Here is a 24,586-nt window from a genome sequence, read left to right on the forward strand (position 1 = left end):
GTGGACCTCCCGGCCCCACTTTCCCCCACTGAATAGTTGCTTCTGAAGGAACAAGATCAAATATCAAAGCATAAAGCAACAATGGTCCCGGGAAGTGTATTGTGTAACAATAAAGCAGCACAGAGGTTGGTTATCAAAGGCCATAAAAGGCACTCTCTTAACTAATTAACTTCATATGAAAAAACATACGTTAATAGCCACTGTAGAGAAAAGAGAATATTCTGGATCAGATGAAAGCGGGTTACCTTTTACAGGCCGATTTCTCTGTGAGCAGCTCTGGAGACACATACTGGGCTGTTCCTACAAACGAGTTGGCCCTGGCTGATGAGAGGAGGGAAAAGGGAGAAAGGTCACGCTGAGACACAAAGCATTTGTCATTGACGCTGCACCCTGGACGTTCATCCATCAGGATGTCGTGGTTCACGTGGGCCTAAGTGGGGATCTGTCCCAGTACTGGCCCCCTGGTCACGTGGAATCAGACTAAACAGTCCCAAGAGCCTACTTGTCCAGGGCCCTCCCCTCGAACCCCCTTCTTGGACTCTCCGTCCAAGGCCGGCTCAAAGGTCACTTGCTCTGTGACAGCAGCCCTGGCCACCAGGGCAGCCCCTCCAGACCACCATGGCGCACGTTCTCTGGGCACCTCTCACTGACCCGGCGGTGTCAGCTGGCAGCGTCTCGAAGAGAGAGGGCTTGTCCGTTTGGTCCACGAATGTTGCCTCAAACAGACCCAGGCACACGGCGGGCACAGATGGGACACACGTACACGTGGGAAAGGACCGGTCCCCTGAAGGCCACAGGCCTCCTTAACCAACAGCTCAGGGAAGTTGGGGTTGCAGGTGGAATAAGACCTGGGAGTCCCGGCCAGGGAAGCTTCTCGATACCCCACTGCTGCCAGTACCGCCTCTAGAACTGTGCAACACAAGGATCACCAGGTTCGCCCACAGACTCAGAGGCTCAGTGGCAGCAGGAGCCTCTAGACCCGCTCACCACCAAACAGGATGTCCCAATACCTGTGTCACCCCAGTGGCTCCCAAGGACCTCGGGGGCTCATCAGCAGCTGAGTGGCCCTGACCAAGCAGCGCCAAGGGCGCAAGTCTGCCCGCGCCACCACGTTGCTCCGGAGGCACCCCCAGGGGGTGTCCTCTGACATCGGAGACCGTGCGGCCACTTGGCCTTTCCCCGTGACCAACGGACACAGGACCGGGATTCCCGCACAAGAGGTGCCCACCGTCTGAGAGCAAAACACTTCCCTCAGGAGCGCATGCAATGCTGCAACCCTTCCAACGGTTCCCTGGAGATGCCCCACCTCACCTGCTGTCACCTGCTTTGCCACTACCTCCCACACTGGCTCCACATCAACGGCACTCTGTACCCAGCACTGGACGGCTGCTGGCAAGGCCGTGGTGCTGCTCGGACAGGCCCAGGGAGGAGACCACCGTTCCCTGCAGCACGTTCCAGCACGGCCCCGTCTCCTAGCCCGGCACCCCATGGCAGACAAGAGACACAACACCACAGTCGAACATCATTTTGTTCTGGACAAATAAGCTGTGTGACCTAGCCTGACCCCTCTGCAGATCAAGCAGTTCTTTTTCTCAGTATCTTCAGTGATGCACACCAGAAAGTATTTGTCCCTAAGGACACATCTCCCTGAACCAACCTGAGAGGTAAAACCTCACACCAACACACCTACCACCAAATGGTCTCTAGTCGGCCAGGCCCCTTCTGAAACCAGGTGACACACAGAGCAGTGACCACCCCGTGCAGGGTCCTGCTGGGTGGGCTTACTGATGAGGGCCCCAAGTGCTCTACTCGGGGTTGTCACATGGGGACATGTGGGCCCCCAAGGGATGTCTGGCAATGTCTGGAGACATTTCTGGCAGACACCACAGAGGAGAGGGAAGGGGGGGCTACTGTCACCTAATGGCCAGATGCCAGGGGTGCAGCTAAGCACCCACAGAGCACCAAAAAGCAGGAATCCTCCAGCCCCCAAAGAGCCCAGATCTTGAGTGCCCTCTGTACAGCCTCACTTGGACCGCACCCTCCTATCCTCCAAAAACACAGACCAAGATAGAGCAGGAGCAGCCAGCTAGGTTCTGGAAAATTCTGGAGGAGGGGGAGCTGGGGAAGGAAGATCAGCTGAAAGTGCCTTTGTCTTTCTTTCTCAAAATCGCCTACTCTGCTCTATGTTAGGTCCAGGGGAAGCAACCTTCTTCTTCTGCACTGACCACAAGGCTCTGTACTGGGCACCTCAGCCTGGTCCTGACACAGAAGCGATTGGGGGTTACAGCTACCTAGGACAAAACACACCAGACCTATGTTTGGCATGTCTACAAAATTCTTGATGGTATATGGCTATAAGCAACACAATACCCGAATTAAAATGCAAAAAGAAACCAGGGCCCCTGGCCACACCAATGCAGCATATGGTCATCTGGACTGAGAGGCCCATTGGTCATGGTGGCCATCACATCCTGCTCACCATCCCTGGGGCTGCCTCAGAGCTGGAGGCGCTTGCCATGGGGGACTTCCTGACTGTTGGTCCAAAGGCCTCCAAGGGCAGACGCCCAGGAGGAAGACAGACAAAGCCAACGTGCTGGCTCTTCCCCGTTTATCCTCATATATGGCCCCCATCCTCCCGAGTACTGAAGCCCTGGAGCCAGCAGGAGCCCCAGAGGGAGGCGAGGAGAGTGTGAGAGCCTACCTGAAGCTGGTCCTCCTGCCTCACCCTTATCCACCAAAGTGGTTTCCCTGGGCCCTGGACCCCCCCACCTGCCCCACCTCCACCCGGGGAGCAGAGGGGCTCACGGTCCCATCGAGGAGACCCAGCCCTGTTGCTTCCTCGGCCCTGCTCTCTGTAACTGGTCCCCTCATTAAGTTGTTTTCCTGTAGAGACTCTGCAGCCACATTTGCATCCTGCCAGGACCCCAAGAGATACTGCCAAGAACAATGAGGTGATTCATATGAGAAAAAAAAAGAAACTGAGAACCAAAACCAAATGAATCCATTCAATGATGCAGTGAATCAAAGAAACGCAAACGAACACACAAAAGCCTATCAGATCAGCAAAGGCACAAAAGGAAATACACAGTGTTGGCAAGGATTTGAGGAGACACACACTCACCGTGCTACCGGTGGCGATACGGAATGGTGTAATTTTCAGGGGAGCAGTTTTCCAATAAGCATCAAAATCCAGAGAGCACAGGCTTGCGCTCTGACCCAGCAGTTCCACTCCTGGCACCCGAGCCTCAGGACGGATCCGGCAGTGACAGCAAGACCACACGCAACGCAATGGCCCTGGGAACCCTGCCTGGTACTTCGCTGCCTCTCGTGTGCTCCCATCCTGCATAGGAGTCATGTGCGGCTTCTGTCATTTGTCTTTTGTTAATGCTGCTATTGAAAAGTTCTGGAAATGTATTTTTGTATGGAAAGATGTCCGTGATGCATAATTAAGTAAATTAAATCCAGCTATCAAAACAGTACATAGTGGGGCACCTGCGTGGCTCAGTCGTTTAAGCGTCCATCCCGCTCTTGATTTTGGCTCAGGTCATGACCTTAACAGTTTGTGAGTTCCAGCCCCGAACGTTTAGAGACGTTTGTGCCTCTAAATAGCTACATGATGCCCAAAATAAAGTCTAAAAGGGTCTACACCATCCCCACCCCCGCCCATGGCTAGGCTTCAGTGACTCATGATGTAATTAGGACTGTGTTGCTGTTTTACAGTCTCTGGGCCTGGATCTGCTGGTCTCCCGTGACACCTGCTGCTCCCTATTACCGGGAGCCTGTGCCCATCTTCTTGAAGGCGGGACTCCAAGTCCCTGGAGAGGTGTGAAATCACCCCCTTGGAAAGGAGCTCTCCTCTAGTCCTGAGATGAAGGAGGCCTCTGGACAGGACTGCCCTCAGAAAAACGTTTGAAAGGCATACAATAAAATAGGACTATAAATGACCAAAGTGTCAAAATACTGGGGTAGTGAAAGCGTGCCACAATGATGCCAGGCTCTCTGTATCAGAGCGGTAGGTCATGAGGCCCATCAGGTCTAACAACGCAGGAACTCGGAAGCAGCGAGGAACACACACAACAGAGCAAGACTCTGTGACAACCTGTTGCCCACCTTCGTAATTAAAGGAAACATTCAATTTCACTGAAAGGTTGGTGAAAATCAGCCACTTTCTCCTCCCCAGCTTCACGAGAGCCGACTTCCGTGTGTGACACGAGGGTAAGAACCCCCAAGAGAGCATGAGAAGCGCAGAGAGAATCTGGTTACCTCCCCCAGTGGCTCAGAGATGAACCGAAGGCCAAACTGCTCCACCTATTGGAAAACCAGGCCCAGAAACCCACCGTTAGTCAGAAAGCTGCCTATTCCACACCACTAACCCACTAAAAGTGGGCCACAGGGTCAGGGTAAAGAAGAGGGTCTTGGGCTGTGCTGCTGTCTCTACCCTGAAAGTGATTCAAGCAAAGTGACCAGCATCCCAGGCCGTGAAACACTCTGGCCACCACCTCGGACTCAGAAGTGCCTGTGAGGAAGGACAAGCCCCAGGGAGTGTTCCTGAGGTCAGAGGACACCCACCCTCTCTGCAAAGCTGAGAGTAAAGAACTACAGTGTCTTACTCATAAGCCCCCAAGTGAAGCAAGCACACACACTCCCCAAGAGAGGCTTCCCTCTTGGACAAAAGATGAGCAAACTGAATACAGCAACACATCAACAGGAGTACGCACCACGACCGAGTGCCATTTATCCCAGGAATACAAGGGTGGATCAACATACAAAATTCACTCAGGGGCGCATGGGGGGCCCAGTCAGTTGAGCGTCTGAACTCGGCTCAGGTCATGATCTTGCAGTTCACAAGTTCGAGCCCCGCATCGGGCTCTGTGCTGACAGCTCAGAGCCTGGAGCCTGTTTCAGATTCTGTGTCTCCCTCTCTCTCTGTCTTCTCCCACTCACACTCTGTCTCTGTCTCTCTCTCAAAAATAAATAAAAACACTAAAAAAAAAAAACAAACAAAAAAAACCCCAATATATTACATATCATTAGAATAAAGAACAAAATCCACATGATATCTCAGTAGATTCAGAAAAAACATCTAATAAAAATTCAACACTCCTTCAGGACAAAAATACATCACAAAGTAAGAAGAGAAAGGAACCTCCTGATAGTCAAGGCGTCTATCATCAGCCTCGATGGTCAAAGACTGAAGCTTCCCCCGGAAGATCAGGAACAAGACAAGGATGGTCAATTCCATTCGACATCGTCCTGGAAGTTCTGCCAGGCCCGCCAGGCAACAAGAGACAAAAGGCATCCGGAGTGGAAAGGAAAAAGTAAAAAGTATCTCGAATCACAGACGGCCTGATCTTCTATGTAGAAAGTTCTGAGAATTCACTACAAAACAGTTACAACTAACAGATCCAGCCAGGCTGCAGGACGCAAGGTGAGAGCAGAAAAGCAAATGTATTTCTACACGCTTGCAACGAACAATGTGAAGGTAAAATTCAGAAAACAATTCCACTTACGATAGACTCCAAAATAAAATACTTAGGAATAAATTTACTAAAAAAAAGAGGAAAGCCTGTACACCAAAAACTAAGACAGACTTTGGAAAGAAATTATAAGACCTAAATGGAAAGACACCCCCCACGCCGACCCCACCCTGACCCCAGCCGGCGTTCACTCAGCACGACGCGTCCTACTCCATCGATGCTAGTGTGGACCAGAACTGCACTCCTCTTTAAGACGAATCCTGTTTACCCATGTACACGCCGGGCACCTGAGTTGTCTCCACTGTCTGGCTATCATACATAAAGCTGCTATGAGCACTCCTGTACACTGCTTCTGTGGACACGTCTCCACAGCGCTCAGATACATCTGCGAGAAGAACTGCTCACTTACAAGGGACGACGCTTAACGTTCTGAGGAACTGCCAGCCTTTTTTCAAAGTGACCGTACCATTTGACATTCCCACCTGCACAGCACAGGGTTTCCATTCCTCCACACCCTTGCTAACGCCTGATATCAGCGTCTGTCCTATTTCTTTTTTTTTTAATGCTTACCCTTGAGAGAGAGCGCCAGCATGTGTGCGCATGAGCGACGGGGGTGGAGGGGGGAAGGGATCCAAAGCGGGCTCTACGCTGACAGAAAGGAGCCTGATGGGCGATGGGCTCACTCGAACTCACAAACCAAACTGGACCAAACTGACCAAACTGAACCCTGAGATCATGACCTGAGCCACCCAGGTGCCTCACTGTCTCTCCTTTTGATCACAGCCATCCTAGAAGATGTGAAGTGGTATTCAGCGTGGTTTTCATTTGCATTTCCCTAATGACACTTAGCACCTTTTCATGTGTTTATTGGCCATTTGCTTTGTCTTCTTTGGAGAAATGTCTATTCAGATCCTTTGCCTCCTTCTACATTTTTAATGTATTTTCTTTTTCTCTTTTAAAGTTTATTTACTTATTTTGAGAGGACAGCGGGGAGCAGGGGAGGGGCTGAGAGAGAATCCCAAGCAGGCTCCACTCTGTCAGCGCGGGGCCCAACACGGGGGTCAAACTCCTGAAACCATGAGACTACAACCTGAGCTGAAACCCAAGAGTCGGACGCTCAAACAACTGAGCCACCCAGGGGCCCCAATTTCATTTTACTTCTTGTCTTATGAGTTCTTCAGGCACTCTGGGCTAAGTCCCTTACCACGTACATGTTTTGAAAATGTTTTTTCCTGCTTCGCTTTCTGAATGGCATCATGGCACAAGTTTCCCAACTGGATTCAGTCTATGTTCCTTGTGCTGCCCATGCTCCGGATACCGTATCTAAGAAAGCGCTCCCTGCCTAACTCATGGTCATGGAGATTTACGCTATGCCTCCTCTCAGAGTCTCAGCTTCTAGAGTCTACATTCAAGTTCACTTCAGAGCTAACTTTTGTGTATTATGGTGTGAGGTAGGCGTAAATCATGTTTTGGGGGGGTGCTTGGGTGGCTCAGTCGGTGAAGCGTCCGACTTCGTCTTAGGTCACGATCTCACACTTCGTGGGCTCAAGCCCCACACTAGGCTCTATCCTGACAGCTCAGAGCCCGGAGCCTGCTTCAGATTGTGTGTCTCCTTCTCTCTCTGCCCCTCCCCTGCTTGTGCTCGCTTGTGCTGCACTCGCTCTCTCAAAAATAAACATTTAAAAAATTTAAGTAAAACAAATCAAAAACTCCATGTATCATAGCTATGACTAAACAAATACCAATGCTGAGAAGACGAGAGTAAACCATTTCTGATGTTAAGAGTTATATATGCTGGTATAAGTATAGGGACTTGACTTTCCCCTCTATCATGTGAACTCTTCTTCTGTGGTGGGTGGGGCTGTCCTGCCCACACTACAGTGGGGGCGAGGCAGAAATGCTGGGGCAGGTTCTAGAGTCCACAGCACACCGGGTGGGGGGGATTTGATGCCGCTCTGAGGGTCTGGATGATGGCCCTCCACAGAAAGTACAGCTGGAGTGAGTGACAGAAGTGACTTCGGCTCTGTAGCCTCCCCCTCCAACCCGTCTCTGGTCATCTCCCACTGCACACCTGCCAGACCTCCCCTCCTGTTTGGCGAGTGGAACCTCCATACCTGGCCGCATACCAGAAAGGCCTACACAGCTCACGACATGAGTTTCTAGACACAAACCCCAAGTCCAAACCTCTATGGCATCCCAAGCTCCCCAAGTCTCTACCAAAGACAACAAAAGCCAGTGACACAGCCACAGACAAGGGGCTTGCTCTGCATGATTAAGTTGCCTCTGCCCAGACATGTCTGTGGGAGCTTGGTTAGAAGTCACAAGTCCTCTGTGCCATAAAGTCCTCATCAATCCCACATACCCTCAACAGCTGCCCTGCTGTTTCCTATCCTGCTCCTTACAGTCACAAGGCCACTAGGATGCCACAGGAAGCAATAAGGGAGAGACAGAGGGACAACCCACTGGGACAGAGGTCTGTGAAGAGACAACCTGCCTCTTCTAGGAGGGTAGAACATGCTCACAGGACAGTTAAGGAACCTGGGCCGTGTCTCCACCAACGCTTGCTCTCTGGAAGCCTAAGATGTTTTATGGAAATCATCTCTGCACAAAGGTTTAAAAAAAAAAGCTAATGCAAGAATAAATTCTAAGAGCCTGAACTACTTGAAACAGAAAGCGAGAGCAAGTCACTAAAACCAATCATTCACATAGTTACACGTTTTCCCTCTTCCTCTAGAAGGGTGGGAAAAAGCCAACTCATCTATACATACAAGCAACTGTCCCTGATTTACAACGTAAGGACGTCTACACTTCTACTCCCAGAAAGAAAATATGCAGGCTTATTTCTCCAATGCATTTAAATTCATCCCATTTTTTAAAATGGCTATAAGGTACCAGGACTAGCTTGTGCCAAATATCAGGTTGTGAGGCAAATGGACAAAGGAAAAACAGATAGCACAGACCCCGAGGTGGCTGGCTCCCAAGGCTGACAGGGGGAGCCCCATGGCGGACGGTGACTTGTCTCATGGGAAGTGACACATGACGGGACAAGGACGTTTGGGGCCATGGCAGTTCCTGCTTAGCTTGTGTGTGTCGTGGGCCACGCCTACGGTCATGGGTTATACCACGTCCACAAAACACGACCGCCGGCCGACACGATGTTCCTGTGCAACAGCGATGAGTCAGGTGGATCAAGGTTTTGGGGCATCTCACAAGTGCCCAGAGAACCTCTCCAAGGTGGGAAGGAGGGACAGGGAGCTGCAAAAAGAAGGTGAGTGGCACCAGGACTAAAATTTGTCAAGAGACAAGAGTATCTTCCTTGATTGTGAGTTCTGTTTCAGCCCCAAAAGGGTGGTGCTTTAAGATTCTCGAAGAAGGTCCCAAATCTGAGATGCAGTCTTGGCGATTCAATGAGAGTCTGCGCAAACATCTTCCCAACACTGAGTTTGAAAACATGGGGCTGCAAAACCACCAGGAAAGGAAACAGAAGGCACCCTGTGGAACAGAACCTACCGAGGCCCAGGCAGGCGCAGCCAGGAGGAGGGGACCCCAGACATCAGCCCAGCAGCTGCCCTACGTGTGGTCGCCAAGCAGGCCTCAGTCCGACCTGAGGCGGAGCAGACCTGCCTGGCTGAGCTGCAGGGCTCCTCGGAAGCCGAGCGGCTCGCGCTGTGGCATGGAGCTCGCGGCTCCCCTCCTCCACAGGAGGGCCGCTGCAGCAAAGCGGAGGTTTCCATCTGAATCTCCCTTCCGCCAACGACCCCAGCAGTCGCACCTGCTCCGGCCGCTCCCCAGCCCGTCCATCACGGCCCTCTCACGGGGCCCCACAGGGCCTGGCAGAGCTGAGCACACTGCCCTAGCCTCTCGGGCCAGGGTGGCTCTGTCAGTTACACTGTCCTGACTCAAGGTTCATTTTCAAGGTCCCTGATTAATTTCAAGGTCCCCACTGGCTAGCTAAGACACTCAAGGCCCACTGTACTGTCAGCAACTCGTCTTCAGGTGATGGAGTGGTCACAATACATAACCTGGCACCGGGAATCACCCTAAACAAACAGTGACTGGGATGGCTTGCAATTGTAAATGTGCACTCAACTAGCAACTTAAAAATCAGCCCCTACTCGTTCTTTGAGTTCGTAGAACCTCACCATCATCGGGGTGCCTGGGCCACCACTGGCAGCTACACAGAGGAGATGGGAAGACAGGCAGATGGCGGGCACTGGGACGGAGACCGTGCTCTCACAGTTACAAGCCACAGTGCCACGGGAAGAGCCGGGAGCTGATCCCAGCAACTCAACACCCCTGCTCAGAAGACCAGGAAGGAACAAAGCACCATGGCATCTTCCAGGACTCGGAGCGGTGAGCCCCAGTGGACACTTGCAGGTGCTCACAAAGACCTGGGACGACAACATGCAGAGTGGCTGGCAACCCAGCACCCCCTACTCAAGGCCAGGCAGACCAACCACAGGCCTAGAAACCTAGTCGTCTCCCCCCACAGTCCAGACCAGACAAAACCGCCCAGACCTCCAGCGAGAGCCACCACGTGAGGCAGGGCCTTCCCATGTGAAAGCTTCAGCAACTATCTTACAACAGCACAGGTGTTACAAACATGTCACTAACAATGAAGACAGTACAACACAACACGTTTCTAAGAAGTTGTTTTTGATCTCAAGCACTGAGCCAGGACCTGCTGGAAACAGAGCACTCACACACCTTGTTTACTCTCCGGGGATAAGACTTTCGCTGTTCCAAAATCTGTGATCTGGATGTGCATGTCTTCATTTAACAAAATGTTTTCTGGTTTCAGGTCCCTGTGAAAGCAGATTTTTTACATTTGAGGTGAAATATTTAAACAGTTATGCTATTACACACTTTACAATTTTTCACTGAAAACAAAATGGACTGATTAACGCTTATAACCTTTATGGACCGACAACCAAGAATGCGAGTCTTTTTAAAAAGTTCACAATGACGGGGCGCCTGGGTGGCGCAGTCGGTTAAGCGTCCGACTTCAGCCAGGTCACGATCTCGCGGTCCGTGAGTTCGAGCCCCGCGTCGGGCTCTGGGCTGATGGCTCAGAGCCTGGAGCCTGTTTCCGATTCTGTGTCTCCCTCTCTCTCTGCCCCTCCCCCGTTCATGCTCTGTCTCTCTCTGTCCCAAAAATAAATAAACGTTGGAAAAAAATAAAAAATAAAAAAATAAAAAAATAAAAAGTTCACAATGAACAAATATTAACTGCACTTAATGAGTACCTTCAAATTACATCACTTCAAAAGTACATCTATCATTTTCAATAAACTTTTTATTAAAGTGTAACCCATCATTTTTAGCCCATAAAAGGAAGATCTTTGAAACCTACTGTGGTCATCATTTCACAATATATTTTAGTCAACCATCCTGTTGTACACCTTTGATTTACACAGTGACGAATGTTGTTCGTTATTTCTCAATGAAACCAGAAAAAAGAGTTAAAATGATAAATTCTGTTATATGTCTTTTACCACAATAGAAAAACGATCAGTAACCACAACAAAAAGAGCTCATATGAACGCTTTTAATTTGACAATGTCAGAAAGTCATGGAAAATAAGATCAGAAATAAGTACACACAAAAGCTATTAGGCAGGAAATAAAAGCACCCAGTCAGGATGGCTGGGAAGGCCACCCACCCACCCAGCAAAGACATCTGACCAACATCACCTGGGAAGTCTCATCAACTTCTTAGATCTCACAAGGAGGCCTCCCACCACTCCAGAAAATAAAGCAGAGCTGACCCTGGGGCCTGGGGAGCAAAGCCCACAGGCCCCTGGCATGGTACCTGTGAATGATGCCCTTGCCATGCAAGTACTCCAGAGCCGACACCATCTCGGCCGTGTAAAACCGGGTGCACGTCTCATCGAATGAGCCAATTTTGCGAATGTATTTAAGTAGTTCTCCATTTTTGGCATAACTAAGACCAAAGTCTAAATATTACGTAGTTAAGGAAGAGTGCAAAAGTCATTCTTTTAAACTAACCTTACAGCCCAATAGGAATTTCTTAAGTTTCATTTATTTACTTGGGGACGGGGGAGGGGCAGAGAGAGAGAGACAGAATCCCAAGCAGGCTCCACATTCAGCGTGGAGCCTGACTCAGGGCTCAATCTCATGACTGCGAGATTGCAACCTGAGCCGAAATCAAGAGTCAGATGCTTCACCAACCAAACCACCCAGGCGTCCTAGAATATTTTTCATTAATGAAAACTGAAGGTACCTGTGTCCTAAGACAGCTGTCCCTCTTCAAGTCGGACCATGGCATGATCATACACACAGCTGCTGGGTGTGACAGGAATCCCTGGCCCCAGCTCCACGAACAGGCCCCAGCATGGGTTTCTCACCAAGAACACAAAGACACCCATCCCTCATTCCGACTGCCACTTCTGGACCCCACCATCTCCACAAAACACCCACGGGCTCAGTGAAGGGAAGCCACCAGAGACGGCAGAGCCCGTGGCACAAATGCCTCTTTGCAGCCAGGGGAAAGGGCCCTCTGTCATAACAGAGCCTCCAAACCTGCATCACGACAGGCACACACTTACTGGGCACCCACTGCTTTCCACGGTGTGCTAAGAGTCAACTCATGTAACGGTTTCTCAAATGCAAGCTCCTTTCCACATATAAAGCAACGTGTTTCATAAAGAAATGCCACTTTCAGAGTGCTGGGGACAGGGGTGACGCCCCTAAACGAACCAACAGAAAGCCCTCTCCCCACCGCAGCAGCCCGTTGGTACTAGACCAGGTCACTGCTCCCCTGAAGACGGAACCACTGGGAAGAGCCCAGTGTGCATGTGTGTCCTGCCTGGACAGCCTCACCTCTCTCTCTTGAAACCGCCTCCTCACCCCCAGAACAACCTGCACAGGAGCCAAACCACAGGTCGGGCCCGAGCCCCAGGTACTGGACCAGTCGGCAGCATCTGGTCTGGCTGCCAAGCACCCCTACCCCAGAAACCCTGGGGCCCTGGGGGGTCTGCCTCTCTGCTCACTGGCAACACCCCATGTGCCACTCTCTGTGTGGGGGTGACTTGGGCTCAGGCCTCGGAACTCTCCCCTGCTGAGCACGCTGTGGGGGGCCGACCAGCCTGCCGACACCCCTCCTACCCCCCCCCCCCCGACCCTCAGTTTGTGAGCTGCCCTGACTCTTCGCGGAGCTCTGCTGGCAGCCGCCCAGCAGCAGCCGGCACCTACAGATGCGTCGAATGCCAACGCCACGCACACTCCCAGCCTAGCCTCTCCCTCAGACTCTTCCAGCTCACCTACAGCAACCCTGCGCACCCCGACTCTGAGGCCTCACGCCCGGAAGCCACCCTGACCACACTGCCCCTCGCCCGGCTCACCTGCAAAAACCTTCACAGTGCAGTGCCGGTCACGGCAAACGGCTGCTCTGCTCTAGCCTCTCCAGGCTCCCCGCACACTTGGAAGTAAATCTGCTATTCTCACCAGGCCTCTGAGGGAGGAGGAGCTGCCCCTGCCCAGCCTTTTCACCCCACCTGCACAGACACGCTCCTGCCCTTGCTCCGCCCAGGACTCGGGCCAAAGTCCATGGGTCCCCTCAGACCAGCAGGCTACAAAAGCAGCACCTTCCGGCGCCCTCTCACCGGGCCCTTACTACCTTTGTTCCCTCAACACATACCACATGGGCGCCCATCATCAGCGTGTGCTAACTCCTGCACAGAATGCAAGCTCCGGGAGCGCTTCCCTTCTTGACCGGCATACCCCCATCACCTGGCACTCAACAAGAACTTCTCAACAAAAGGACAAGTTCAGCTGACAGTTGAAGGAGCCAGAAAATGGTGTCGAAGGGAGACAGGGATAGAGCAAAGCTTCAACCCAGAAGAGTCTGTGTAGAAAGAAGAAAGGGGAAAGCCCGGGGCAGGGGGTGTGTGTGTGGGGGAACGGAACAGCCAAGCCCTCACACGGACCAGCTTTAGCGCCAGGCAGCTGAGGAGACCGGAGGGCAGGAGGGAAAGAGCTAATGTCAAGACTGAGGTTTAAGCCCGAACAAGTCCTGAAGCAACTACATTTGACAGCCTCCTTCTCTCAGTGGAACAGAAGCCAAGAGCATCTGCTGGGACTGAGGACAAGAGTCACTGGGACACACAGGGGCCGAGGAAGTCCTGGTTGGGAAAAACTACAGGAAAAGTCCGTGGAGTGAGGAGAAACTGGCCAGCCAGGCCCCATGATGGGCAGACCCTGGGACAAGCTAGACAACACGGTCGTGCCCCCCCCCCAACATGGTGCCCTACCTCCCTGCTCCCTAAGCAGAGGTAAAAGAAGGGGGAAAGAAAAACATTGCCCCAGGGATTAGAGAAGTCAGGGAGCAGGAAAGGCCCTGAGAGGAAACAATCAGCAGGGTGTGACAGCCCTGCCTGAGAGCCAGAGGCACTGGGGGATCACAGCCATCCACAGGCCACAGCAGACTGGGGAGGGTCCATGGGGAGGGGGAGAGGAGAGGGCCTGGGGAGGGGAAAGAGTTTGGGTCCCTGCGGTTACTCCCTGGACTTCGCACTTGGGGGTTAAGCCTGGTAAAGACGTGCATTCCAAACAAACCCCACAGCCCTGGGCCAAAGAGAGCAGTGAGGGGCCCTGGAGGTTCGAGATCCTTCTTCCTCTCTCTCACTTCCCTGCCTTGAGAAGAGACTTGACGGAATTCCAAGGAATAAGGGAATGCCTTTGAATAAATATCTAGCAACCACAGGGTTAAAACAGTAACAATCCTTTAGATACAAAGCTTATCAACAAAAAAACCTCAAAAAAGTTTGTGCTGATCTCCTGTGAAGTACATTCCACTTGAGTGAACGTCAGCAATCCCAGGGGCTCCCACAGCAAAGTGATGTGAATTCCTTTGTACTTAGAATATGCCACCCTTGCTTGTCCTGTCCAGGGAGGGACGACTTGTGAAAATACACACTGGGGTCATGACTCCAAAATAGCACGGGGTCACTGGTGCGATTTCAGGTGCGACTGTTCAAAGGATACACAGCTTTTCATCATCCTGAAATGTGAAGTAAAGTTTAACAAAGAACGGGTGATCCAGGCGTGACATCACGTCTCTCTCTCTGGTTACATACGGGACCTTGTTCTCTTTGATAATGTGACGTTTCTCTAGAATTTTAACTTAAAGTAAGAGAGAAGCAAGTTATTACAATTGATAGCGGTGAAAACAAAACACAACAGCACACTAGAAACAAAACTCATAAAGGTAACTGGAACAAATTAAAGTTTTTCACAGAACATACCCACCGGCTCCGTGGTCTCTAAGACCACAAGTGCCTGACCCTGAAATGAGCACAGAACCTCCAGGCACCGGGCAGCCAGGTGGCCATGTGCCTGCAGGCACCCCGCCCCGCATCCCAGATGCGCGGCCCACTGGACTTAGTACTTACTAGCGTATTCCCTTGAGGTTGCCAGTTCTCGGGCCAGGACAACCTGGTTTCGGAAGAAAAGGGGAAAGAGGAGAGAAAACTCACTCAATGAACCAGGGCAGTGAGTCTCACAAGTCACCCTGCAGCCGACAGAATGGGCTAACACGCCCCCACCATGAAATTACATTGAAATATTTGAAATTACATTAAAACATATCTGGTCCTGTGCTAACAAATACAATGGATGTTAACAACAAGGTGAATACGTTCTAATAAACAGCAAACGCATATATCAATCAACTGCTTTCAGAAGGTTCTTGATCAGCTGCTAAGTTCCCCTAGTGCCATGAAGTACACATTCAGGAACATCTTAGACTAATGTAACCCTCACAAATAGCAGAAAGCAGCAGCAAATAATACCTCTAGAAGTGAGTCCTGGGAATTCCCTTAAAAAATAATTTTAAGAGGGGCACCTGCATAGCTCAGTCAGTTAAGCATCCGACTTTGGCTAAGGTCAGGATCTCGTGGTTCATGGGTTCAAGCCCCGCGTTGGGCTCTGTGCTGACAGTTCAGAGCCTGGAGCCTGCTTCGGATTCTGTGTCTCCCTCTCTCTCTCTGCCCCTCCCCCATTCGCACTCTCTCTCTGTCGCTCAAAAATGAATGTAAAAAAAAGTCTTTTAAATAATTTAAAGAATATATTCTCAGTATATGTTCATTGTTCATTCTGCCCTGAATTTGGGCTTTTTCAAGTAACTGTTATCATACATTTCTCTTGATGCCCCTCTCAGGTACTGTAAACACTATCCTACCATCAAGGGCACAGGAAGCTAAACCACGAGTGGCCCACAGGGAGCGTCTCCTGGAAGGGTACAGTCACACCCCAGGCTGGTTTCTCTCAGTAGCACACCTAAGTCTTGTACTCAACCACCACTTCAGGGCACAGAACCAAGAGGGCACAGCATAACGTGGAAAAGATAGTTCTACACAAGCAGCCTCTGAGCACAACCTGGGCACCAACTCCCACAGGCCCAGTGAGGCCTGTCTGCTGGGAAGCTGAGGCAGCCTCCACCCACCCCGGCCAGCTGAGGCAGGTGCCTCTAAGAGGCCTGCACAGAGACGTGGCCCGAGGACCAGAGAGCAGAGGGAAACCTGCCCAAATCCTGGGAGAAATTCAGGAGGCCATGGGCCGGGATCATCCTACAGTATTCTCCGGCAGACGCACCAGAAGTGATGCTGGGAGAGCACTATGTGAAACGCCCTGTAGTTATTAAGGAGAACAGGGTTAGATTGTATGTGCTCAAGTGGAAAGATCTCAAAGATCTTTCTGGAGGAATGTACCTGTGTGGACTGTTCTCAGGCGCTGGGGGTGTTGGGGAGGGGCTGGGGAAAGACCCCTCTCCTTATGTGATGTGTTTATGAAATGTTAAATCTCTTCACAGGAGCATGTACTAGCTACCTAGTAGAAAAGAGCAAGAAGAAACTATTAGTACTAACAATTAACGGGACCCTTTCTGAAGGAGCTATTTATGAAATCCTTCTGTTGTGTGAATTCAACATTTCACATGCAGGCCTCCTTATGGGCACAAGGCAGGAAGTATCCCTCTTCCAGAGAACAAGGCATGACGCATGCCCCCACGGCCCTCCGGGCTGACAGCAGGGCTAATGTGGACATCAAGATCATCCCCAGGGGGCCAGGCAGCAGCAGGCCAGGCCTCTCTACTCTCCAGGGCCAGGCTCGGCCGAGAGCAGATCCTGCCCAGCCTGGGAACTGCCCCTTGTCCTCCACCCCCCCTGGAAATCTAATTTTAAGAGGTCTCTATTTCAGGAGTGATGAGGAATACCTGAGGGTAGCACATATAATTTGAGAGCCAGGCTACAGGACTCCCAACAGTGCCAGGAAGGAGCCTCCAGCTCATGGTGCTCTTCTCTGGCACCTCCCTGGCACAGGGGTTCAAAAGGCACAGGGGTGACAAGAAGTACAGCTGGGGCTCTTCAACAGCAGGAGTGTGTCACCCAGAATGGATGGTGCCCACTTTTACCCACCGTGGAAACCCATGGACCAAGGGGAATTTCCCAAGTAAGGCTTCATTTATTAGTCAAGATAAATGTCCATGAAGTAAATGAGAAAAGGAGAGAATGCTTCTTCTTTTACTGGACTATTTTAAGTAACCATGCAGAACACCCAAGGTTCTTTTCAAAATAGTTTCTTCTTTCTGAGAGGATCTGTGAGTACCAGAACTACTGGCAACTATGCTCAGAGTTAAAGATTTTTATCATGAGGGCACAATTCTTTCATAATTTAAACAGAAACTGCCAATAAAAAAATCTAAATTAAAAACATAAGGAGAAGGGCGCCTGGGTGGCTCAGTCGGTTGAGCATCCACTCTCTTCAGCTCAGGTCATGAGCTCACGGTTCATGATACTGAACACAGAGTCTGCTTGGAAAATTCTCTCTCTCTCTCTCTCTCCCCGTTTGTCTCTCAAAATAAATAAATACATACATACATACATACTTTGGAAGGGAGGGGAGGGGAGAGGAGGGGGAAAGGGAAGGGGAGGGGAGGAGAGGGGGAAGGGACGGGGAAGTGGAGGGGAGGGGGAGGGGAGGGGGAGAGGAGGGGGAAGGGGAAAGGGAAGGGGAAGGGGAAGGGGAGGGGAGGGGGAAGGGGAGGGAAGGAGGAGGGAAGGAGGAAGGGGAGGGAAGGGGGAAGGGAAGGGGGAAGGGAAGGGGGAAGGGAAGGGGGAAGGGAAGGGGGAAGGGGGAAGGGAAGGGGGAAGGGAAGGGGGAAGGGAAGGGAAGGGAAGGGGGAAGGGAAGGGAGAAGGGGGAAGGGAAGGGAAGGGAAGGGAAGGGAAGGGAAGGGAAGGGAAGGGAAGGGAAGGGAAGGGGGAAGGGGGAAGGGGGAAGGGGGAAGGGGGAAGGGGGAAGGGGGAAGGGAAGGGAGAAGGGGGAAGGGAAGGGAAGGGAAGGGAAGGGAAGGGAAGGGAAGGGAAGGGAAGGGAAGGGAAGGGAAGGGGGAAGGGGGAAGGGGGAAGGGGGAAGGGGGAAGGGGGAAGGGAAGGGGGAAGGGAAGGGGGAAGGGAAGGGGGAAGGGAAGGGGGAAGGGAAACTATAAGGGGAGCAAAAGTTAACATCGATTAAATGAAGCTGGGAACATGGGTGAGCTATAATATTTCATGTTCTTTGTATTTTATAACATTTCATAAATGTAAAAAGACAAAAGGGGAAACACATTTCACCTGAAGTTTTTTCACAAAGGCCAGGCAAGAAAGCCCTGCCAGCAGGAGGCCGCTGCAGAGCGGCCCTGGCCAGCCCTGGCCATCCGCAGGGCCCTGCTGGGTCCAGGCACTCAGGCTTCCCCCAAGTCTGCACAAGCCCCCCCCCCCCCCCCAGGCCTCACCACAGCCACGTGGAGCTGCTACCTCAGCAAAGGGGCTGCTCTGAACCTTCATTCTTTGCTTTAAAAGGAAAAATGCCACAAGACAGGCACAGCTTACTCAGGTAGCAAACAGAGGTACCCAGCATGTGACCTGCTGGTGCTGATTGTGAAAATACTATTGCTGATTGTGAAACTGAGGCCACGAGAATTTGGAGGCTAGCAGGTCCAAAGGCTGCGCCTCTAGCAGCTGTCAAGATTGTGCTGTTTTACACATTGTTTTAAATAAAAGAGAAATAATAAAGGTCAATGTTTCCCAAAAGCCCTGAAGAGATACTGATGCTGACCCTTACAAGAGAAAGGGTAGAAAAACTTGGCAGGACCTTGCTAATGGGACACAAGGACACAGGATGTAACTTGTTGATGAATAAATTAGAATCAGAATAAAAATTAGGATAAAATTAACTGCATTAAAAAAAAAACCCAAAAAACAAAACAGGGGCACCTGGGTGGCTCAGTCACTTACTTGAGCATCCAACCCTTGATTTCAGCTCAGGTCATAATCTTACAGTTGGTGGGTTCAAGCCCTGGAGCCTGCTTGGAAATCTGTCTGCTTGTCTCTCTGCCCCTCCCCACTCACATGCTCTCTCCCCCTCTCGCTCTCAAAAATAAAATAAACATTAAAAGAAAAAAAATAGAAAGATCAAAAGATACCTTTTAAAGCTTTCATGCACAAAATCACGGCTTAGATATTTTAACCATGTGACCCACTTGGCGTTAGCCAGCCCCCAAATCACCTTCACAACAGGAGCTGAACCCCCGAGGGTGGCATGTACTCACTGTTGAGAAAGAGCCTTCACCAAGAATTTTCCCAAATTTGAAGTCTTCGGGCCGTTTCTTCCGAGGCTGTGGCGGTGGCTGTGTGGTGTGCTGCAGCGAGTTGGCGCTCGATCGGGACTCAGCCGCGGTGCTGTCCATGGTGGAGCCCTGTCTGCTACCACCACTGGGAATGCCAGGGGCCGAGCCGGACTCAGTCTGGGTCCTCACCATTGATGGGGACGGGCAAGAACATAACACCACGCTGGACTGAATAGGAACGGTGTCATACTGGTGGACACAGGAAAAAATGGTAAGACTCCAAGCAGCTCACTTTTTCTAAACACGTGAAGTGACGCGCTGACGTTGTTGAAACACAAATACCGCCAAGTACAGGATAAGCCATCTGAATTCGGCCGCAGGGTTCAGGCCACTGCCCTCCTCTCCCAAGGCCCTTCCCTGCTTAGATCCCAGCCCCCACTTTTGACCTGCATGCCCACCAACCCCACCATCCAGCACCTGTCCACCATCATCCCCCTCCCTCAGGGTGGAGTGAATGTCGAACGACCCCCCCCACACACACACACTGAAGCCAGTTGGCCTTCCCATCACTGCCAAGCCTAAACAACACCTGCAGCCAACCCATCCACAGAGGAAGTCAGTCCAAATTCTCTGACCACAGTGTCCCCATCCCAGAATTCCCTGCCTACTCACCCACCCGCACCTCATACAAGGCTGCATACACAGAAGGCATTCAATTAGGACTTGAACAAATAGACAGCTTTAACACTGCATCCCACAAATGAATAGAATTTTAACCTAGCAGTCCTAGAACATGGAAGCATAACCTCGTGGAAAGAAGAGTCCAAGAACCGTCAACTACAAAAAAAATTTACAGTTGATAAAAATAAATATATAAGCTTCTCAAAAATACAGAAGTTGAATAATTGGTTAACAATTTGGAAAATATCTGGGGCACCTCAGTGGCTCAGTTCACTGAGTGTCCAACTCTTGATTTCAGCTCAGGTCATGATCCCAGGGTTCATAGGATCGAGCCCTGTATCAGGCTCTGCACTGGCAGCATTGAGCCTGCTTGAGATTCTCTGTCTCCCTCTCTTTTCTGCCCCTTCCCTGCTCGCTCTCCTGCTCTCTCTCTCAAAAATAAATAAACATTAAAAAACAAAACACAATTTGGAAAATATCTTATTTTGAGCCCAATTGCACACCCCACACCAAACTTACCTCCAAACCAGTTAAAGTGTTCTGTTTTTAAATTATCTAAACAAATTCAAAAATTTAACAGATTTTAAAAATTATTCAACGTCAGGGCACCTGGATGGTTAAGTGATGGAATCCGTTAAGTGACAGATTTCGGCTCAGGTCATGATCTCTAGGTTCGTGAGTTCGAGCCCCACATTGAGCTGTGCTGACAGCTCAGAGACTGGAGCTTGCTTCAGATTCTGTGTCTCTCCCTCTCTCTGCCTCTCCCATGGCCACGCTCTGTCTGTGTCTCTCAATAATAAATAAACATTAAAATTTTTTAAAAAAATTATTCAATGCAGTCCCTATTAAAATAGTAGGTGGCTTCCTTGCAGAAATTGACAAGCTGATCCTAAAATTCATATGGCAATTCAAGGAACCCAGAATACCTAAACAACCTCAAAAAAGGAACAATGCTAGATGACCACCTCACACCACCTGATTTCAAAGCTTACTACAAAGCTACAGTAATCAAGGCAGCGTGGTCCTGGCACAGGACAGACAGAGATGGATGGGATGGAGTTCAGAAGCATGCCTAGACATCTACAGCCCAGTGATCTTCAACAAGGGTGCCAAGACCCTTCAGTGGGGAAGTACAGACTTTTCAACAAACGGTGCTGGGACATATGCATAGACACATACAAAAAGAATGAAGCTGAATGTCTTTCTTATATCATATACAAAATTAACTCAGATGTGCCAAAGATCTACATATAAGAACTGAAAGTATAGAACTCTTATTAGAAGACATACCAGTAAACCTTCCTGACCTTGGCAGTGGTTTCTTAGATATGTGACCAAAAGCACAAGCAACAATAGCAACAAAAGCAGATCAAAGAGACTTCATCAAAATTAAAAACTTTTGTGCTTCAAAAGCACCATCAAGAAAGTGAAAAGACAACTCATAGAATGGAAGGAAATATTTGCAAATCATGTATCTGGTAGGGGCTTGTATCCAAACTACATAAAGAACTCCTACGACTCGATTAAAACCAAGCGCGCGCGCACACACACACACACACACACACACACACACAGTTAACAGATAAGGGATCCAAATAACATTTCTCCAGAAAGATATACAAATGGCCAATAAGCACATGAAAAGATGCTCACCATCATTAGTGATTACGGAAATGCAAATCAAAGACAGAGTGAGATTCCTCTTCATACCCACTAGGGTGGCTAGAATTAAAAAGATCAGAACAAATGTTGGTGAGGATGTGGAGAAATTGGGACCCTCACACACTGCTATTGGGAATAGAAAACGGTGCAGAGAGAAATCTGGCAGACAGTCTGACAGTTCCTCAAAAGGAAACAGGAGCCACATAACCAAGCAATTCCACTCCTAGGCGTGTACTCGAGAGAAATGGAAACCTATGTCCACACAAAACTTGAACAAAAATGTTCACAGCAGCATGATTCTTAACAACCAAAGGTGAAAACAACCCAGATGTTCACCAATGGATAAATGGATGAACAAAATGTAGTCTAGCCATAAAACAGAGTACTGGGGCTTCTGGGTAGCTCAGTTGGTTAAGCATCCGACTTCGGCTCAGGTCATGATCTCATGGTTCATGAGTTTGAGCCACAAGATGGGCTCTGCACTGACAGTGCAGAGCCTACTTGGAATTTTCTCTCTCCCTCTCCTTCTGCCCCTCCCCTGCTCATGCATGCTCTCTCTCTAATAAATAAACTTTTTAAAAAACACAGAGTATTATTCAGTCATAAAGAGAAAGAGCTGACACGTGCTACAACATAAATGAACATAAAAACCATGATGCCAAGTGAAAAAGGCCAGACACAGAAGGCCACATACTATGGGATTCCATTTCCATGAAATGTCCAGAACGGGCATTTACATAGACAGAAAGCAGATAAGTGGTCGTCAGGGATGGTGGGGCGGGGCGGGGGGGGGGGGGGCAACAGAGAGTGGCTGCTAAAGGCTCTGTGACAAAAACATTCTGGAACTAGGGGCGCCTGGGTGGTTCAGTTGGTTGGGCAACCAACTTCAGTTCAGGTCATGATCTTGCAGTTTGTGAGTTCGAGCTCCGCATCGGGCTCTGTGCTGATGGCTTCGGATTCTGTGTCTCTCCCTCTCACTCTGCCCTCTCCCCTGCTCATGCTCTGTGTCTCTCTATCTCTCAATAATAAATAAACGTTAAAAAAAAACCCAAACATTCTGGAACTAGATAGTGATGATGGCTGTATAACCTTGTGAATACACTAAAACCCACTGAATTATTTAAAAAGGTGATTGTATGGTATATGAATTATATCTCAATAAGTTGTTAAAAACAGTGGTATTACAGGGGCGCCTGGGTGGCTCAGTCGGTTAAACGTCAGACTTCAGCTCAGGTCATGATCTCGCAGTCTGTGAGTTCAAGCCCCGCGTCGGGGTCTGTGCTGACGGCTCGGAGCTTGGAACCTGCTTTGGATTCTGTGTCTTCTTCTCTCTCTGCTCTACTCCCCCACTCATGCTCTATCTCTCTCTGTCTCTCAAAAATAAATAAACGTTAAAAAAAATTTTTTTAAGCAGTTGTATTACATATGACTGCATTAATTTATACACAAGAACTCATTCAAATCTATTAATCATCAAGACTTTAAGAAACCAAGAAAACTCAAGGAACCAAGAGATGTAAATACATGTAGTATTCAAAGACAAATGAAAGCAACCAAAGATAGCACTGTATGTTTTTAATTAGGGGAGAGGTTGGAAGATGAAAAAACAGATAATAACAATGATTAAATATATTTACAACACACACAAACAGCAAGTGCTGGCCAGGCCAGGCCAAAACAAGAGCACTCCTGTAACTGCAGCTGGCACTAGTAAGCCCATGATGAGGTTATAATGCTTTTGGAAAGCAATTTGGTAATCCAGCAAGAAAGCAATGACAGAACACTTGTCGATGAGATACAAAGAAATACTAAGGAGAAGGGAGTAAAAATAGTTAAAAACTTAGGTAGGCATTACGAAAGGATTAGAGAGTTTCAGAAAAACAACCAAGTTTACCCACAACCATAAAAAGAATTCTCTTTCTCTGGCTCTAAAGTGTTCTAGCAGTGACATCATTAGCCTCTCCACCACCAGACTGTTGCAGAATACCACAAAACAAACCCAGAGCACCCAGATTTATTTCTAGTAGTACTCCCCGTTAAAAGACCTCAGGACAGCACTTAACTCCATATCTTAGAACAGAAAAAAGAGAATCAATCAATATGGTACTGGAATCTGGGGCGCCTGGGTGGCTCAGTCGGTTAAGCGTCCGACTTTGGCTCAGGTCATGGTCTCGTGGTTTGCGAGTTCAAGCCCCGCGTCGGGCTCTGTGCTGACAGCTCAGAGACTGCAGCCTGCTTCAGATTCTGTGTCTCACTCTCTCTCTCTCTGCCCCTGCCATGCTTGTGCTGTCTCAAAAATAAATAAATAAATAAAAACATTAAAAAATATATATATGGTACTGGAATCCCTTGCTATGTCTGAAAAGGAGGTCTTCACATGTGTCTGTGGTAGTAAGGTGAGGGGGAAGCTGGCCTGGAGGGACTGTCACTAGCCAAGCTGTGACCCTGTAAACCCTAAAAAGAGATCAGTAAGTACAGGAAATCAGAATATTCCCAAACTGGGAAAAAACATGAGCCTGTAAGGATACACACAGGTGATAAGTGTATCAATGCTATAACTATAAAAGCAGGATGCATACGATTGAACACTTAATTTCATATATCTGAATAACTAAGGGAGCAGCGTGGCCATAGAGAGCTCTGTTTCTTGTATTATGTTTGTTCATAAAGGATAGATAAACATTTCCTCTCCTTTTAAACAGGGAAGGGAGACAGGGAACTATGAAGAAGCCACAATCCTAGGGAAAGTACACCACAAACAGGACGGACAGGTGGGCACAGTAACCAAGACTGCGCAGCGGATGACAGCTCAGCCACCACAAGAAGAGAGCTGAAGGAGAAGCTCCTTTTGAAATGCACCAAACACATAAAGTCAAAAACCAGACTAGACAGGACGTCCTGCACCCCAGACATGATGAGCACAGATATAGAGAAGGGAAGAGCAGATGGCAAGAAGAGGCAGGAGCCTGGGCAGGCCCCACAGGGCCGCATGAACCCCTCTCTATGCAGCAGACCAGCCCCAGGAAGGCTGGCTCAGGCCGGGTCAGACACACACACACACACCAGACCCCAGCTCCCAGACAAGGAGGCCCCATCACCGCCGGGGCTGCACCATAGCAGGGAGGAGGCAGGCTTCTTTCA

General features: G+C 49.7%; 1 protein-coding gene across 6 annotated transcripts in view; it reads right to left on the reverse strand.

Annotated features, from left to right (window-relative positions):
* PDPK1 (3-phosphoinositide dependent protein kinase 1) overlaps positions 1-24,586 on the reverse strand; it is an 81,001-nt gene that overhangs the window by 24,704 nt on the left and 31,711 nt on the right. For 4 of the 6 annotated variants that reach the window (XM_086691499.1, XM_086691495.1, XM_086691500.1 and 1 more), the window contains exons 2-7: positions 19,085-19,351; positions 14,890-14,932; positions 14,483-14,620; positions 11,289-11,433; positions 10,185-10,282; positions 246-321 (exon numbers count right to left, since the gene is read on the reverse strand). In XM_086691499.1, the coding sequence (XP_086547625.1) occupies positions 246-321; positions 10,185-10,282; positions 11,289-11,433; positions 14,483-14,620; positions 14,890-14,932; positions 19,085-19,294 (710 nt within the window). In that variant the 5' untranslated portion in view covers positions 19,295-19,351. Of the gene's footprint in view, positions 1-245; positions 322-10,184; positions 10,283-11,288; positions 11,434-14,482; positions 14,621-14,889; positions 14,933-19,084; positions 19,352-21,436; positions 21,506-24,586 lie in introns of all 6 variants that reach the window. The other 2 variants (XM_086691497.1, XM_086691496.1) reach the window with 1 other exon arrangement.

This window comes from Puma concolor, chromosome E3 (assembly GCF_028749965.1).
Source record: "Puma concolor isolate L17-30 chromosome E3, mPumCon1.1.hap2, whole genome shotgun sequence".
Classification (NCBI taxonomy): domain Eukaryota; kingdom Metazoa; phylum Chordata; class Mammalia; order Carnivora; family Felidae; genus Puma; species Puma concolor.